Here is an 18,729-nt window from a genome sequence, read left to right as displayed (position 1 = left end):
CATGCACAGCTGGCTTCTAAAATAATGTGGGATGCTTCTGAGAGAGAAGTAGTGCAAATGTTTTTATTGGGAATGCGTTCGCATGGTGCTGGAAGGTTACAAACACAATGTGCTCAGTCCTGGTCCACCCTGGAAATCTGCTTAGAAGGGCTGTGGTCTCCTGTTGCTGCAGGGTGAGTGTTGCTTTTCTGTGAGACCCTCAAGCAGTGATGCAGGTTGCTCTCTATGACGTTTGCTTGTGCCCAGGCGTAGAAGTTCTTGTTCAAAGCTGAATGGGAGAGGGGTCTGGGAGTTTTGAGGAACTGTCATCTGGCTTTGTTGTTTTGAAGGGGAGAATGTCCTGGAATGTCAGTGTTAAGTGATGTTACCTACCAAGGAAGAGGCAGTGATGAATAATATACAGTCCTGCTTTTGTCTTTGGAAGGTACACCAATAAAGGAAAAAAGATTAAAACATTGGCCTTTTTTCTAATCTGGAAAGTTACCATAGAGACAGTGAAATATATATTTCAGTTAGTACCAGGATCCCAAATATACAAAGCCCAGAATTCTGGTTTTGTGTCAGTAAATAAAAATTACAGTATATATGATAAAAATATTTCATTCAGAATATGAAATTCATGACATCAACATTCAAATCATAGCAGAGATGATGGAAGCAATGCACTGAACAGAAACACAGAGAAAGGAAAGCTTTCATTTTTCCTTTATTCATTGATATTTTTCCACTGATCTTGGTGTGGTGCTGGCCACTCCCAAATTACTTTTGTCTTTGTCCATTAGTAATCTCCTGCTCTCTCAACCTTCCCAGGCAGGGTGTGAGCAGGAGGAAGCATGCCGTGCCTCGCTGGGAATGTCTGCAGAGGAAAGCAGGAGGGACAGGCAATGGAGGGCTCCAGGGCTCTCTTCTGTCTCTGCAGCGCACACACAGCTGCCTTTTGAGTTCCCTGGGAAGTATCTGGATGGTCACTGCCCTTCTTTCTTCACTACCTCTTGAGCTGGAAGATGTTTGGAAGGATAAAGTCAGCCCAGTTCTCTTTGCTTTGGTGCCACTTTGGTTTTTGCTCCCGTCTCCCAGCTCTGAAGGAAGGCGTCTTCCTTGATGTGTTAGTCCTTCTTACTGAAGAATTTTTTCTGATTTTTGAAAAGACAAAGAGATGCAGACCAAGTCTCAGCACTTCGGGAAGTAGGATACATCCTGTTTCTTCCCCTTACAGCTGGACTACAGTGTGCTTTGGGGTTGTGGGTTTGATTCTCTGTATGGTTGAATAAGATGTAAAACAAGCACGAGGTCTTGATCTCTCCTCCTGGAGTAAAAGCATATCCAAAGTAAACAATGAACTAATGCCATGGGTGTAGAGGATGGGTTTGGAATGCTCCCCAGGAAGTCTGCTCTGGTTGGCTGTTCCCACTCCTGTGAAGGATGGTTTTGGAAAGCTCTGTGTAGCTTTTTGCTCAGTCATTGTCTACATGATTAACTTAATTAGTCAAGAAATATCCAAGACATCAGAGTGGCCTGGGCATGTTCCTATGCCCGAGGGGTCAGTGTTTATCTCAAACTCTGAGTACTTGGGAAAAAAATCAAATTAATCTTACAGGCAGATTGACTTGGCAATCAGAAATGACTTGGCTACAGGGATAAAGTGAAATATATATGGATGGGGGACCCCATTTAGCAGTATTTACCCTGGTAAAAATCCCTTTGGCTTTGCTGACAGTGCTGGAGGAGTCAAAAAGGCTGAGTCGCCAGGGAGCGGAAGGAATTCGGTGGGAAGCATTCTTTTGTGCTCTGTGTAATTCTGAATGTGCTTTTAATACTTTGGGGGGGGTGGGGGGGTTGTACGTTGGATTAAGTACCAAGTTAAAGAATTTAGGCTTAGAAGTTAGCATTTCATCTGTTGCACCAGTGTCACCTAGATTTTTATATAAAACAAGTAAAATACTCTGTGCCTGATGTTTCCAAACCCACAAGTAGAAGGGCTTTTTCTTTTTAAACCCCAGTGCACTGACTGACACTATTTGAGAGTAGGAGGTTAGAAGATAGGGAAGGAGCCAGCTGATAAGAGAGAAAATAAGACAAATGGTTTAATAGGTCAGAAGATTTGACTGAAAAGAGTCAGAATAGAGTTATATATAAACGATAAAAATTACATATATGTGTATATCTGCCACACAAGCTTAAAATGGGATTGATATTTGTCTCTCACCTTTTTGGTTTTGTTATCACATTAATGAAACACTACAAATTAGTGTTCAAAATATGAGGCTGATAATTAAGGAGTCTGTCCAGAATCTATTAAAACATAGTAGAAATTTAGCGTCAAATTGATACGCCAGTACCTGGAAGAAAACTAAAACAGAAGTCCCCACTATTATTCCCATTGAAGAACTTAACTGTGTAAGTTTGAAATTGATATTCTGAACTGTAAATAAAATGTGAAAACCCCAAAAAATGACCAAAAAAGCCATCCCTGTTGTAGGGGCTGGAAATAGCCTCATTGTGTTCAGTAAGCTGTGCTGTCTGCTTGGCACTGTAATGAACCAAGTCATTTATTGTGAGACCTCACTGTGGGCTTGCATAAACTCATTTATTGTAGAAAATGGGTACCTGCATATTTACCAATGCCCAGATAAGAAAATAGATCCCACTGGAGCTAAAACCATATTGAAAAAAGTTTATATTTCATGTTAAGAAATTATTGTACACCTCCCCAGGTTGTAGAATTCTAGAAATGTTTTTTTTTTTTCTGTAGTGTCAATCACACACATATGTTATAGTGAGCTGAGTGCCTAGAGCTCCTGCCTGAAAGTCTTTAGGAATCTGAAAACACATGTGATAAGGTTTTTCGCACATATTTGGTTTCTTTCATTTTAGGTTTTTATTTGCTATCAGCTGTATTAGTGGGTGGATGAGATTCCCTTTCCTACAGAAATCAGGCGTGCAAGTACATGAAAGACGTGGGTGAATTGCTAGGCTTTGCTTTGTTGTTCCCAGATGCCTTTTTTAATTGCCAGCCTCACAAATTGACTTAGGGACCTGAAATTCTAGATAAATCTTTGTTCATAATAGCTTTTCTGCAGGCCAGATGATGCTTTCATTTACACCTGTGCAACTGCTGCCAGCTGGCTGCTGGGGCAGAGCGAGCTGGAACAGGCTGTTCATGGACAAGGCATGTTTGATAATGAATCAGTGAGAAGCAATAAAGCCAGACCCTCTGTGGTGTTTTGTAGTTCCTTCCAGAGCACGGCCACACCACTCAGGGGTTCAGCTGCTCCTGGCTTTCTGCTCTTCTTGTCTGACACCAGTGGGGTCCTGTGCAGATGGTGGTCATAAAACCACAAGTGGGGACAGAAGCGCCAAGCATGAAGCTGGGAGATGTGTCAGGAAGAGAGGGCTGGGGTCAAAGTCCCCCTGGTCACTCCTTGCTGCCCTCCGCTTTGTGCTTGAACTCATTGGAACAAGTGAGCAACTCTGGAGGAAGAGTCGTTGTGTGGAGTTTGAGAGGTCCAAAGGAAATGTGTTGCCTGGATCTGGTGGGCTGCAGAGGACAGGGAAAAGTTGAGTGGTATTACCCTGCAGGCCTAGTTCTCAAAGTATAAGGAGCAGTGTTGTGAGGAGTAGGCTGATGGATGGATGGAGAATGGCAGCAGGTCCATCCCAGCTGCCACCCTCTCTTCCAGCTGTTCTGGCCAGAGAAGACAGCTCATAGGGGGCTCCTGCTGTCCATGTATCCAGAAGGACCAAGTACAGTAAAGTTTTGCTCAGTGATGCTGCCCTAGAGGTGAAGAAATTCAGAGTGAGTGAAACTCGGTTAGCTATCAGATTTTAGGAATCCTGTGTGAAACTCCAGGGGATGTTTTTGTGAGTTTTAATGTTTGTCTTCATGTTGTATTCCTCTAACCCCCACATGCCCAGGAACAAGAAAAGTCACTTCAGTGGGCAGACCACTCCCTAGCCCACCTACCCTCTCACCTCTCCCGCCGTGTCAGTGGGTTTGTGCTGGTGCTTCAGAGGCTTGGGGTGTGATAACACATCTCATACAGTGGCTGTAGAATGCATAATATGGAAATCCTCTTTCCACACTCGTATATCTCAAAAAAAAAAGAGTTTGTAAGATGACGTGGCAGTATTGTTGATTGTAGGTGGGGCACAGGGCTGTGACATTTCAGACAGAGCTTTGTCAGCATTGAAAAATGGTAATAAGAGCTTGTGATTGAGAAGAGCTGCGCAATGGTGAGTGGAAGCAGCCCTGTGTGCTCTACCTGTGCTGCGAGAGTGCATTTGTGTTCAAACTGAATGCTTTAGAATGTGTTCAGAGAGCATCAGCTGTGTTTGCATGCCAGGAACAATGATGAATCCTAAATTCAGTAGGAAAATAATTCACATCATCTCCAGTACCCATTTTCTGCTGGTGAAGATTATGGTTCTTAAGAAAAAAATTGCTTTCAAGAAGTCCAAAATATAAATGGTACTAAACTAATTGGATCAAATTAATTATATTGAGCTTAATTGCAACTTCATGGCTCCAGATTTATTCCTATGTAATTCTGTTAATACCAAAACTAGAATAAAGTGATGAGTCAGGTCTATTGTTTGTGAATCTCCACTAGAGATCATTAGCTTGTATACAACTGCATTAAAATTTAAATGACATGCTGCTGTCATTTTTTCGCTTGGTTTGAGAAAATCTGCATTATGTTGGAGCCTCTGGTTAATTTAAATTGAAGCAGCTGAGAAAATGTCATGTAACGATGATACGAGGAATGTAGTCAAATATTAATTGTCTGAAACAGCTCAGCACAATTTGTATTAATATAAGTAGGAGAGTCATCAGTTCTGTTACCCTGTCAATATGGTGAAACTTAAAAGAAAGCTGCAGTGTGGTGCAAAAGATGCTTTGAATCAATTTAATTGCTAACTAGGGTATACAACTTTGGTATAATACTAAAGAGCCATGCAGAAAACTATTGTGAGAGGTTCCAGCTGAGAGTGGGAGTTGTAAGCAGTGGAAATGTCGAATGAGGGTGTGTTATTTCAGTGTGGTGGTGTGGAGAAATTCTGGTGAGGCTCCAGCATGCCAGGCACAGTACAAGAAAAGATGAAAAGGAATACTTCACTGTCCCACACAACAAACATGTCACACAAAACGCAACAGGTATAAAAGAGGCCAGTGGGAGAAGGGCAGAGGGGGCAGTCAGGCAATCAGGGACCCACTGGGTTCAGCGCGTAGTCCAACATTTTGATTCTTTGCATGCTTCTCATTCATTCTCTTCCCTTTTCCCTCTCCTCCTCTCATCCTTGATTAGCTAACCCAAAATAAAAATGTGTTTAAGAACAGCTGTGAAAACGTACGAGTTTGAATTTTAGGATATTATAATCAGTATGATTAGGTTTCCCACCAAGAAATCTCCTCATCTGCTGTCATGCTGTTAAGGCAGAAATGTGTTAATGAATTAAAGGAATCAGAAGAGGTTCACCAAAAATATCTTTGACTTCCTGCCCCCCTTTCCTGAGCAATAAGGACTTGTTCACAGCCGTAAAGGTGGTTTTAGGTGTGTGCCTATGCATGCTATTTTATATGCCCTTTTATGAAACACATCTCATGAAGAGATGAAATGCAAGGAATTGTTTCAGTGTATTTCAGTCAGGGTGTTGCTCACAGTGTGCGGGTGCCTGTTGGAATAGTTGTCTGCAGTGGTTTGTCCTTGAATCCTGAACTTTCCTTCAACTTTTTCTGTTATTACTTTGTCTATAAATCTGTCTATAACCCCTGAACAACATTGTCTTTGAACTCCGGTGCATCTACTCAGTGAAATTCTCATCCAAGCTTTAATCTTCTCTCACCTTGATACATTTTAACTTCCCTGTTTATGGGCTGGCACACAAGCTGAATTTAATGGTGATAAATGTGTTTCTGAGATTAAAAGCTATAAAGTATATATTACGGATTATTCTGAGCCAAATCTTCATTCCCAGCGTGGTAAACTTGGGGAAGTTCGAGCAGGGAGGAGCTAGGGAGCCTGTGGTTGTAGCTTAGGCTCATCTCTGATGTCAAACCACTTGGTTTTGTTTGTTGGTTTTAAAGGGCGCCTGTTAATTTTTGGTGTCTTTGCTATACAGGACATTTAAATTATCACTGAAGCAACTGTCCCAATTTACCTTCACACTGTGTTCAAGAGCAAAGCTTGAAATGTGGAAGTATCTGCGGGGAGAAGAACAACAAACAAATCAAGGCAGAAAGGAAATCTTTCCAGCCCATCCTCCTTTATTTACATTTTCCTGATGCACATAGGGAATGAATTCATGTGTCCTTCCTCTTTCAGAAGGGAAGTGGCCACTGGTTTTGCTTATGCTCTTTGTCAGCATGCAAATTTATCAAGATATGGCAAAACCAGTTTAATACAGAGCCTTGCTCCATTAAAAAAAAAAAAAAGCCACTTGTTTGCTGTTAAAATTTCTTAGTATCTGACTCTCTTGCAGTTTCTGATTCAGAGCAGTATAATTTAGTAATCTAAATTGTAGAAAGAGTGTGTTAAAATGTTTTAAAATAGGAGTTGTACATGTGGTTTTGGAGGTGGTGATGGAAATTGAATTATTATGATGCATATATACATTTAAATTAGCAGTTGTAATTCAGAAAAAGAAGATTTTCAGGTGAGTTTCCCAGTGAGGTGTGCTTGTAGATTTGGCCTGGGCCAGACTTTGACTGTGCCTGTTCTTCATATTAAATGTGGTGGATCAGGGCTTTTTTTGGGTCGATCATAAACCTACCTAGAGGGTAAGAACTATTAGAGACCACGAGGAGCCTCTCAAGAGGGGTCACTGCAGGTATAGGTGTGTATAACTATGGATATAGCCTTCCTACAAATGTACACAGACAAATTACTTTTCCAAAAACACTCCTATAACCAATACGACTAAAAAAAATGTTTAGGCCTATGCTTCAGTGTACTAAGTTGAAATCTTTAGGAGTAAATTTTAAGCCTGTGTTGAATTAATTGAATTTAGGCTCTGGTGCTCATGAGTCAGGACCAGTTGTCTGAGTCTTGTGTCTGCCTCCCAGGAGATTACAAGCTCTGAACTGCAAAAAGGACATTGCACGGAGCTGTGTATTTGTGCTGAAAGGACAGATTCTTTATCGAAGCCATAACAAGAGGCCACTGGCTTTGGGGCTTGGTTTTGGTTTGTTTTCGTTCTGTTCTGCTTTTCAACCATTTTCCTCTCAAGAAAGCACAGCTGGAGAGCATTAACTGAAAACAAATGATGCTGCAGAATATCTGCTTGTTCACTGCTGCTCTTTCTGCTTAATTCTGCTAAATGCTGCTTGATTGAAGTTTTGAACTGCCCTTAATTGCATCATTTAACACTTAAAAGCCAAAGGTATCTGTAAACTAATCCTCCCTGCCCAGCCCAAGGCATGCAGAGGAGTGTGGGGGAGGGTTACCCCTGAGCCCTTCCCCCTGTTCAAGCTTTCTTGCCTTCCTTTCTCCCTTTAACATACTAAATTCCAAGTGCCGAATTTTTGTGGGATGCGGGTGAGCTCAAATACAGGGCGGTGTTTGTGTTGTTTTTGTATTTCACCTTCCCCACCGTGCCTGCTAAAAGCGAGGGGCGGGTGTGGACAGCACAGAGCTGTATTTGTGCAGGCAGACAACTGTTGGAGACAGTGGCTCCTTATCAGCCGTGCCTGATAACACAACATCTCCCCATCTGCCACCCGGGAGCTTTGGAGGACCGAGTGCCAAAGCTCCCAGCTGCCTGGGAAGGGGCTGCCGGCGGGGGCGGATGGATAAACCTGGGACTTAGGGGAAAATGACAGTGCTGTCCTGCAAATCGCGCTGTGCCCTTTGGAATTGCAGAATTCTCGAGAGAGGTGATTGCTCTGGATCGCCTGGACCGTGATTTAAATGTGATTTCTAAGGTGCTTCACTTAGAAAGTTAGGCTGCACAGAGCTTAAAGACATCTGTGGGGAAAATAGATAAGTGTTATCCTTTGTCCGAGTTTTCGTTGCTGTTAGGAGATTTATTAGCATTTTTTATGGCTGGTCGTAGCCTGTGTTCTTTAATATATTATTTGCAATTTCCTTTCTCTAGATTGTGCCATTTGAGGAACACAGCTCAAATTCTCCATCAGTTGCATCAGGGAAGCCATAAATATGTCACAAGGGGTGTATTTATGTACCCCATTATGCTTTGGAAAGAATTTGGCCTGTACTGTGTAAAATTAAAACAATAATTAAGCTTTGACAGAAAGGTTGGAAGGAAAACTCCTGGCTTACATGTATTTATGTTCTTATTGTGTGTGATAATTAAATGGTAGTTACAGATTTCTGCATACTCTAAATCACCCTAATGGAAACACTTAGGCCACGTTACCTCTTAGCAGGTGTCTTAATAACTGGAGGAGGGATGAAAATTGAGGAAAAAGGATTTAATAAAAGCATGCTGCAGTCTGTAATACGGTGGGCACTTGAGTGCACTGCTGGGGGACAGAGGATTGTCCCTCGGAGCAGGTAAACATCAGGGAGCTGAGTGCTGGCAAGCTGTGGAGGAGCTTTCCCATCCCTCTTTCTGCATGTGGGAGTCCCACCAGAGCAGGCCCAGTGTAGGACTGATACCTCGTGTCCATATTGGAGCCCTTTCCATGGCAAGGGATCAGTCGTTGGGAGACACCATCCCTCTGAAGATCATGGTGCTCACTGATCTTGGCAAAGTATGAGGTAAAAATGGAGCAGTGAAAGGCAGTGCTGGGCAAAACCTGAGTGCTGCTGACTTAGAGAGGTAAAGACTCAGGAGCAGGAAGGGGAACTGGGCAATAACCACAAAGTGTGGAAAATACAGAAAACCTTGTGCCATGTAGGACACAAACAGTGGCATTGGGATATGAACAGTGGCGTCAGGATAGGAACAGTGCCATCCTGCTCTTTCCTCCTTTCCAGACTGCTCTCTGTGCACTGGCTGTGCAGCACTTCTGCAAGACTTCTTTCTTGAGGCATTGTGGCTTCAGCTCCTTAATGAGCTGCCTCATCCCTTGTGGGGAGTGCAAAGTTGGGACTGGAGAGATGTCCTCCACTTATTTAATGATATGCTATCCCATCTCTGTCTCCTAACACTGTATTTTTTTTTTTTTTTTAAATCTAACTTTAAAACTGCCTTTCAGCAGTTGGAAATATTAACATGGATCACTGAATATAAGTGCTTTTTAGTAAGTTTAAGGTCAAAACTATGGAAATATAAGGTAGCTTGGTGTCTTAGGTATGTATATGAACTAACTAAAAAAAAAAAAAATTCTTAATTTTTGTTGACATCAATTCTTATAAAAACTTCCTTTGTCTTTCACCCAGCTTTAATTTTGCTGATTGTGGTTCCCCCTCCCAGTTATATCTGCTTTGATAACATGAGATAAAAATACGTTCTTCCTAGATTATTGAAAGCCATGAACATGAGGTGCTGTTAGAGCTTTACAAATTTATTTTAAAAAATAGTGTTGTCATTTGGCAAATAAGTGTTGTGTGCTAAGAGCTGCTCTTTTGTGTGAGCCATATGTAACATTGCAGTTAATAACATTTAGTGTTATCGGCTGCTAGATGACTTTATCTCAACTACAAAAGCCTGTTTGCAGAGAGGAGGCAGCCTTGCTGGAGTGCCAGATTGTTAAATAACTGCAGGTTGCCAAAACTAAATGAACTTTTCGGCTGGTAATGATGTGCAAATTGCTCTCAAAAATGTATGTGCACTGGAGGAATGCTCACAAGCACAGGGTTGTGTCTGGTTACAAACTTCTTTGCCTTTGTCCTTAACCCAGCAATGACACCGTTAGAATGAATGTATCTGTATGTATAATAATACAGTTTTGTGTTATTCATAGCTGAATAGTTACTTAATAGCTATTTTAATTAATGTAAGTAACCAAATATATATTTAAGGGATTTTTAAGTTATTAGCTATTATGTTAAATAGCCATTTAAGCTGTGTTGTGGCCCTCTTGGTGAAATGCAGCTCTGGGTGAGAGGAGTGCTCCCAAAGTGTTCCCCTGGGTGTGACTGTAGTGTAGGGAAAGGAAGGTTTGCAAATGGCCTTTTTTTAAACTACTGGTACCAGACGGGGAGACACAGGAATTCAACACTGACATGTCAATTAAGCAGTATTTTTTTTATAATTAATTTTTTATATTTTTTATTTTCTTGAAAAATAATTTCCTGTAATATGGCAGATATGAGGAGATACCTTCGGGTGAAGAGGTCTCAGAGTAAACTTTGAATGAGAAGGTGATTAGTTAAAGTACGTTCAGGAAGGTGGCTGGAGTTGGCCCAGGCATGGAGCTGTGTTACCCAAAAGCTGCAGTTCCTCCCCAGGTGCTGCTGCAGCCCAGAGGAAGCGCTGGATTTCCTGTGCAAGGCTTGCTCCCTTGCCCTGGAGTGTCTCGCCTTGGATTTCTTAGCCTGGTTGGGAATTTTGTACAAAGAGCCATTCTTGTGAATCATGTTTTCTTTGCAATTTTGCATTCCAGCTCAGCAATTCATTCCTTCTTTTTCTAATGGCAAGGACATTCCTGGAGTTCACATGACTTTGGAAAAATGGTTAGTTCAGGTTCTTCTGGGGGCCTTGAATGTTCCAGTTGCAATCTGTTGGGGGTTGTTTTAAAAATACAACTCTTGGTATACCTAATATGCATTAGAAGTAGTGGGATGTTCAGACAAACAGTTAATATCCCTGAATTTAAGAGTTTTTCAAAGGTAAATATTTAAAGGTGTGAAAGAAAGGCTTTTTCAGTAGCCAAGTTAAAGCTAATGATGTGGCCTCAGAGTATTCATCTTCCCAACCCTCGCGTTATTAGATTCTTCCCAGCAGTATTTGTATGACCTCAAATGAAAACAGCATTTTGGAAATATGATTTGAGCGTTTGAATGTGCTGTGGAGTGTTTTGGATGCATCAAGTCTGTGTGCGTGTTTCAGGTGGGGTGCATGGCAACATCCTCAGGTTGAACCAGTCCTTTCCTTTCTGGAAGGACTGAGTTACTCGTGCTTTTATTCCTGCTTTGTAAAATACGTAGTAAAAATGTGAGATGTGGTGAAAGGGGGGTGCTGGCATTAAGGTACACACGAAATGGTTAATGATGGTTCTGTTGAGCTAGGCTGCCTGAAAAATGTCAGTCTTTAATTTTAAAGTTCTGCCTTGGTCCCATAAATTATTTTGAAATTAAGATTATTTCTTTTTCTGAATTTAATTTTTATTCATTTAGGACTGTGCACAGCTACATAAATTTTTAACTTAAAACGCTCTTATTACAATTTTTTCTCAAGTTATTACAACCAGCACCCAGAAAACACAATTTTTATTTAGTATTGTAGGACTAACCTGTTCTGAATTTGTTGTAGGTTTGAACTGCTGTCGGGCAGAATAAAAAGAATATAGTTCAATTTTCAAGTTGCAAAAACACATTTAGTGTGTGCAATTTAGCAGCTGTTGCAAACACTTGAGGGCATTTCTTCAGCATTTGAAAATTCCCTGTAGAAGTGAGACAGGAGACATTCATTTCGCATTTCAAGCTTGAAAAATAATTTAATCTTTCCTTAAATTGTGTTTTGAAGTTTGGGATTGACGCTGTGCCTGGCTGCACAGATGGTTACATTTTACATATTCCTTTGTCTAGGGAAAAAAAAAGAGACCACATGGTCAGTTAATGGCTTTAAACACTCCTAGTCCTCATTTTATATCTTCCTAATGGGACCTCAGAGATTGTGGGAAGATACTCAGAAAACTGTTGTTTATGGTGTAAGACTTGTAAGATGTGTTGTATTCTGTGTCCCAGAACTCATGGGCTATTTTTGCTCCTGCTTATTAATCCTGGTTAATGAATTTTACAGCTTCATCCCTTAAGATTTAACATTCATAATTCTGCTGTGGAAAAAATTGAAACTAAGATCACCGATGTATAGAAAATGTTGCTTTGTTACTGGAATGTGAGGGCTCTTATTTTGTAATTTTTAATAGGTAAAATTATCAATGAGGTGTATTTTCAAGAAGTAGACTCCATATCAAGTCACTGAAATGGGTTACAAGCTGAAAAAGCTTTAGTCTTTCAGAATGCTTTCTAAGCTTTTTTGCAGCCACTTTGGGGAAATACCATAGTGAACCGTGGACAACACAAATCAAATGTGTTGCTGGGATAAATGATGGAAAATCTATTAAGTCAGTGGTGTGTCACCAGAGCAGACAATTACAGCATATAAAACCAGTCCTTAATTGGATATTTTGTGATTTGCAATGATTTTTTTTTTTTTTAAGTAGTTTTAAAAATATCAGCTAACAAATTGATAGATTAACACAGAATTATAGAATAAAGTCATGGAATGGTTTGGGTTAAAAGGGACTTTAAAGGTCATCTGGTTCCATCCCCCTGCCGTGAGAGGACACCTTCCACTAGACACAGTGTGTGTAAACCTGCACGTGGCACATAAAAGAGTGCTCTACAATGTTGAGCACTTTTAAGAAATCTGTCAGGTTTATAAAATGTCATCACTACAGTATAGGCACAGGACTTTTTTCCCCTCCATTTGAAAGTGCTAGTAAGGGTTTTAAGGCTACTTCTGTTTTATCATGTAAAGAGGAAGAGCTTCCTTTAATCTTTTGAGTTCTTACCCTTTTAAACCAGCACGTGCAAAAAAATCCATCTGGTTGGAGTTCTTAAAGATAGCGGTAACTGGTACAAGACTTCACAGGTTTATTCCAGTTCCCGTGGCAAAAAGATTTCCATTGCCAACACTGCAGTCACAGAGATGATTCTTGCTACTATGAGGTGGAAATTTTATGATGTTCTTGCAGTTCTGTGCAAGCTTTGCAGGCCAGGATGAGACGTAGGGGTGAGATGGTTTGAGATGCTGGGGATCAGTGTTTGGGTCTCCAGTATTAAGTGCTATCAGCGAGGCATTTCTGGCAGATACTTAATTCACTTTGATTAAATTAAACTTGAGACATCTGAAGATGTTGTTTATATATTTTGGGGGTGTTGGTGTACATCCATATCAGAACACACACCCTGCCTTCCAGTCAGCCAAATTCTCCTCCCCTAATTTATTCACAGAGGAAAAGGTTATGTTTCCTCTAGATTTTTGAGGGTGTTTTGTTTGGTTTTTTCTTCCAAGGAACTTCCTAGAAAGTAAGGAAAAGCACTGTTGGCTGAGAAGTTTGGTTACCCCTAAGTGCCAGTTCCAGTTCCTAAGATGCAGAAGGAGCTGGGATGTAAAGGTCAGGAGCTGCCAGTGTAGTTCGCGTTAACACAACATGACAAATGTTGTATTATAAACACAGAAACTCTTTGTCTTGTTTGAGATCTGGAAATGTAGGAACTTCTCATGCTGCAGCTTAGTAGGGTGGCCTGAGGAGTGGTTTGGCATTATTATTGTAAACTTCACAGATAAAGAAGCTTAGTGTGAAACTTCGCAGCGCCTTACCATGGGTGAAACATAGAAAATTCTGCCTTGGTTTCTAGTGATTATCTTAACTGCTTCAAGATACCAAGGTTTTCCCAATACCATTACTATCTTTATGACTGATCGATAGAATACAGAATCTCTGTTAATAAATAAAACATCTGTAAATGGAGCTGCTGAAAAATTAACTCTTTCTTTTCTTTCTCCTGTTTTTCCAGCGGAACCCCTGCCTTTAATGGACTTGTGCCGAAGATCAATTCGTTTTGCTCTTGGCAGAGACCGCCTGCATGACATAGAAATTCTACCTTTGCCTCTGTCTCTGAAAAATTATTTACAGTACCAATAAGACATCTAGAACCCTCTGGCCTCACATTGGACTTCATCAATGCAAATGGCAGAAAATTGTTTACAGCAAAATATAAATCTTTGTGATGGACACTTAAGTGTTATTTAATTTTTAATATATATTTTTTTTCTGAACCAGTGAAAGCAGGTCACTGTGGGGGACTACTAAAGAACGTGAAAACATTGATTTGATTGAGATTCATGTGTTACCTGTTGCCTGTTGTGTTTACAGTCCTGAAGGCTAAAATTCTCATCTCTCATACATTGGTTTATCTTTGTTGCCTCTGGTAAATGCCAATAGAAAATCTGACCTGCAAGATTCACTGTCCTGCAGGAGAGCATTCTTCAATATTATGATTTTTATTTTTCTTTTTCTTTCTCTCTCCTACACTTTACCCCAATAAATAAAAATAAATTAGCAAAAGTCTTGACAGTAACTTCTGAAAAATATTTAAACCTTGTCTTTGGTAAGCAGAGTTGTTGAGAGTTCTGCATGTTCAGTGCTCAACACAATTAGGCCTATAATATCTAAAAGCTCTAATGTTTAAAAAAAGCAGGTTATTGTGTAGAAGAAGAGAATGTGGTTTAAAAACATGAGAGGAAAAAAGTGGTTTATGTGTCAGATCAGTTTCTGGACTTGGTAACAGTAAGGTGCAGTTCGTTGTTTTCAAGACCAAATCTAGTCCCTCCAAAGTTCTGCAGTTTAAAACAAAGTGTTCACTTTGTCCCAAGAATTTAGGATATTCATATTTTAGAAAGCTTGTCACTTTTTTTTATTTGAACAAATTTATGATTTTTATGTGGTATGAACTCTAAGTACTTTGTTTTCTTTTTAATGTATGTGTGGTTATAATGTTTATTTATCTGTTTAGCATCTGTGGAGTTCTCATTTAACTGTTTCCCATGTTGGGGTGACTGATTTTGGTTTTCTCCCCAACTCAATCTGAAATGTATCAATTTTTCAGGCTCATCCCTTTTTTTTTAAGATGCTGCTTTCTGTTTGCGTTTCTTACATGTTTCAAGTTATCTGCCTGAATCATTATCTAGTTTTTAAACTGGAAGTTGTTGTTATGGCAGAATGTCCAATGTTTAGACTGAGCTGCCTTCAGCATATTTTAATGTGAATTTACTGATGAATGAGGAGAAAATTTCTAATAAAGTCTACTGTCCAAAGTAAAACTCCTCTCTCCTTTGATGAAGTGTTAAAACCTGTACTGCTCATAGCCCAGAGGTGAAGTTCAGTTCGTCATGCAGCATTGCAAATGCTTCTGTTTTGTTCTTCTGTGGGATTGCTGTTCTGGGTTCCTGTGTGAGAGATGTGGCAGGCAACGTCCTGTCCCATTCCTGACTTGTCCCACTCACCGTGAGTGTGGCCTTGCTCTTGCTCCCAATACCATTCTGCTCAGATTCCTCAGAACAAAACCTTACTTCTGAGCCAAGCTGTGCTTTGGGACTTGGTGCTTTTGAGGCAGGTTGGAGTTTGACTGCTGTGCACTGGTGATCCAGGCAAAATCACAGCCCACAGAGGGCTGCCCTGCTCTCAGTCACCTCTGGGAACAGAATTACAGTTCCAGCTGGCAAAAAGAAATGTGAGATACAACAACACAAGCAAGAGTGGAAGCAACAAGGGCAAGGTAACACAGGGGTGTCAAAAATGAAATAACTAATATTTGCTTGTCTGGGCTTAACTGTAAGCTGATGTCTGCTTCAGCATGGAACTATTTTAGACTTGCTTTCACTTAAGGTGAGAGGTACATACTGCATTCCTTCCCTTAATCTTAACAGAGGGGAAGAAACTACTGCAGTGATCCCCATTTTTTACTTTTCCTGCTTGCTTTTATTTCATTTAAATGTTTTGTCTCAGTAGGTACGTAGGAAGAAGGAGCTATAAAATTATGATAGCTAACACAAAAGGCAGAACAAAGCTGTGCCAAGTGATCTGTTGTAAGCAAGGTAAGCACCTGTTCAGGAATGGCAGAGCAATCCTGGTAGATCTTATTTTTCCACCCCCAAAGTCCATGTAAGGTAAGCATTCCCTAAAGCTAGTGTTCTACTGTGTGTAACTACAGACTTCATGTTCCTTTGAATAACTGCAGTGACACAAGTGTTCTTTCACGTGACCCAGGCCAACAGCTTCTTAATGTTACGGTAAAGTCGGAACTGATATCATAAGACAAACGAATGGTGCCTCTGTATGTTAATTAACCTAATTACAGTTGCATTGGAATGTCAGTTGGTGCCCTTTCTGTGATGATTCCTCTAAACCAAACATCCTTACTTTTAACTTTCAAATATTTTTTCTAACACTTAGTGTCTTCCAAGGAGTGCTTGTTCTACAGGAACGATAATTTTCTTCTTTTACTGTTTCCTAATTGCATGTTGTGATTCTGTGGATGGTAGATAAACTCCTTTGTATGGGATTAGGGCCATGTTTTTGGAGATCAAAGTCTTTTTGATACAGTTTTCTTGGTCCTTGTAATGAGAATGCACTGTGGAGAATATTAATGATACTTCAGTGTTCTTCCTAACCATCCCTGTGCAAATGGATTCTCTTCCAAGAGCGTTTATAGGAAACGCAGAGTACAGGTAAGGATGAATCAAGCATTGAGGCTAAACAAGTGTCAGAGAACCTTCTCACAAGGAGTACCAGGAAGAGTCTCCTCTCTGCTGGTGAGCTCCAGCCTGGGTGCTGTGTCCCTCATGTTGATTCTCCAGGCTCCCTTTACTGGAATGCAAACGTTGCTTCAGGAGGGAATTGAGCAATAATTTAGAAAGTGGCCATGCATTGGCTTTTGCCCAAATCAGAGGTCAAACGCTAAATTGTTACCTTCCTTCAACCAAAGCAGTTGAAACTTCTCAGAATCTCTATCCTGGCCACCTAAATGCAGGAAGATCCCTACCCAGAGGTCCACTCTGGGGGATATCTGACAGAGGGGATGATCACTTACTACGAAGCTGCACTCCTTTGAGATTTGGAGTGAGATCTTCCTTGCCTTTGTATTTTTAATTTCCTGCCACTTCTGCCTTTCATTACATGAAAAAACATAATCGATGTGATGGTTTTCAGCTTTCACTGTGTCCCTGTGCCTGAGTAACAGGAGTGTGGCTTCTCTAGACATTCTATGGAAGTGAATTTCAGAATCACAGAATATTCTGCGTTGGAAGGACCCACAAGGATCATTGAGTCCAACTCTCAAGTGAATGGCCCATATGGGGATCAAACCCACAGTCTTTTATTAGCACTCTGCTCTGACCAGCTGAGCTAATCTCACACCCAGTGTTCCCATGGCTGATAAACTGAGGGGAACAGAAGCTCTGTAATGCAAAACACAGGAGTTTGTTGTAGTATTCGATCAGAAAGGGCACATGCCTGGGAACTGCAACCAAATTGCAACCTTTGTGAGGGGTGCATGCTAATTAGTGGGTTGCAAAAGGAAATATTTTACCTACTCTGCATGTGGTTCTCTAATGTGGCCCCTTCCTAGGAATTATTGAAGGTTCAGAATCCCTTCTGTTACAATAGTGGTTAAGACTTGTGGGAACATGTATCATAGCTTCTCTTCTTTACTTCTCAGTATTCTTCACCCCTCTGCAACTCATGTGGGGTTGGGGTATTGATTTATCTCCCTGGAGGTGCTGCTTTGGTGATCACGATTCACAGGTGCTGTAATCTGAGTGACACACTCAGCTTTTAGACTTACTAAGGCTGTAATTTTCTAACACCTACATTTGGAGTCAAATTTGAGAAGCCACTGTCCTTTGGTGTAACAGCTGTCACATATGTCCCACTACTAGGCTGATAAAGTCTGTGCTACAAAGGCTTTATTTCTGCTTCAGATTGAACCACTGGGGATGTGTTGAAATGTCTGCATTCTCATCCAGAGACAATGTAGTACAATCTGCAGGGAAACCATCAAGTTTTATTTTAGTCTTCACATGTAGTCTTTCTGGTGTTCATGCTTTTATATCAACAGATCAACTTTTGCTGTTGCGGTAGGACCTAACTTTGGAGCAGTTGCTCAGTGTTCACTTGAAGCTGGGAAAAGCTGTTACAGAGCAGACGTGTACAAATCATTTGAGTGTTTTTGATAGTTATAAAAGAGCAGCAAGCCAGAAATGCTATAAACTTTCCTTCTCATCTCCATTACAGTTGGTGTTGTTAAACTATAACCATATGTTCTCCTGTCAGTCAGCGGCAGGCACAGAACAGCCAGCTCTGTATCAGCCCCAGCAGAGCCCATTCAGGTGCAATTCCCACTGACATCAGCGGGAGATCTGCCTGAGTCAGCACTGCTGCTTTTGGTTCCCATGTAAAGATCCCCAAACATTTCCAATACATTGTATTGAGCCATACTTTATTATATGTAAGCAATCTCGAGCAGATGGTTTCTGCAGCAGTTTTTCTAATTTGGCAAAACATGCTGGCAAGTGGAGTTAGGTGAATGTTGTGAGAAAGTTGAACAAAAAAATGCATCTCGTTGAGGCTGAGAGCAGTATTCAAAGGGGAAGCCAGACTTCTTGGCTCCTTGGTGATGGTTTTTCATTTATAAACCTTTAGAATCTCACAGTGGTTTTTATTCTGTATGCTTAAAGGAATGTAGGATCTTTATCCACTCCTGTTTATCTCAAAAGAATGTCTGGTGATCATAAAGTGGAAATCCCTCTGCTTGATTCAAAAAGACAGCAAAAAACCTCCTTCCTCCTTGGGAAATGTTCTCTGTAGACACAGAGCCATGGGAAAGATACAATACACATCAGCCTGGATGGCCCCCGCCTTATGTTTTTTTTTTTCTTTTTCTTGAGGTAGCAACTGTTCCTTCAGAGAAGATGTCAATGGGTTCTGCAGGCATTTTCTAAAATAGAAATGTTTTGAAACACCTGCAACAAAGCTAAACATCCTGCTGAAGGTATGTTGAAGCAAATTTGGGTGTACTGAGGTGGGGGCAGAGA

At 40.7% G+C, this 18,729-nt stretch overlaps 1 protein-coding gene across 4 annotated transcripts in view; it reads left to right on the top strand.

Moving 5' to 3' along the window:
* The window catches only part of SPSB4 (splA/ryanodine receptor domain and SOCS box containing 4), an 81,046-nt gene extending 66,088 nt beyond the window's left edge, over positions 1 to 14,958 (top strand). For 3 of the 4 annotated variants that reach the window (XM_048314786.1, XM_048314784.1, XM_048314785.1), the window contains one exon: positions 13,653 to 14,958. In XM_048314786.1, coding sequence (XP_048170743.1) covers positions 13,653 to 13,780 — 128 coding nt within the window. In that variant the 3' untranslated portion in view covers positions 13,781 to 14,958. The remainder of the gene's footprint in view (positions 1 to 13,652) is intronic. The other variant, XM_048314787.1, reaches the window with a different exon arrangement.
* Positions 14,959 to 18,729: the final 3,771 nt, after the last annotated feature.

Source organism: Corvus hawaiiensis, chromosome 10 (genome assembly GCF_020740725.1).
Source record: "Corvus hawaiiensis isolate bCorHaw1 chromosome 10, bCorHaw1.pri.cur, whole genome shotgun sequence".
NCBI lineage: Eukaryota > Metazoa > Chordata > Aves > Passeriformes > Corvidae > Corvus > Corvus hawaiiensis.
This window is presented reverse-complemented; position numbering and strand designations above follow the sequence as displayed.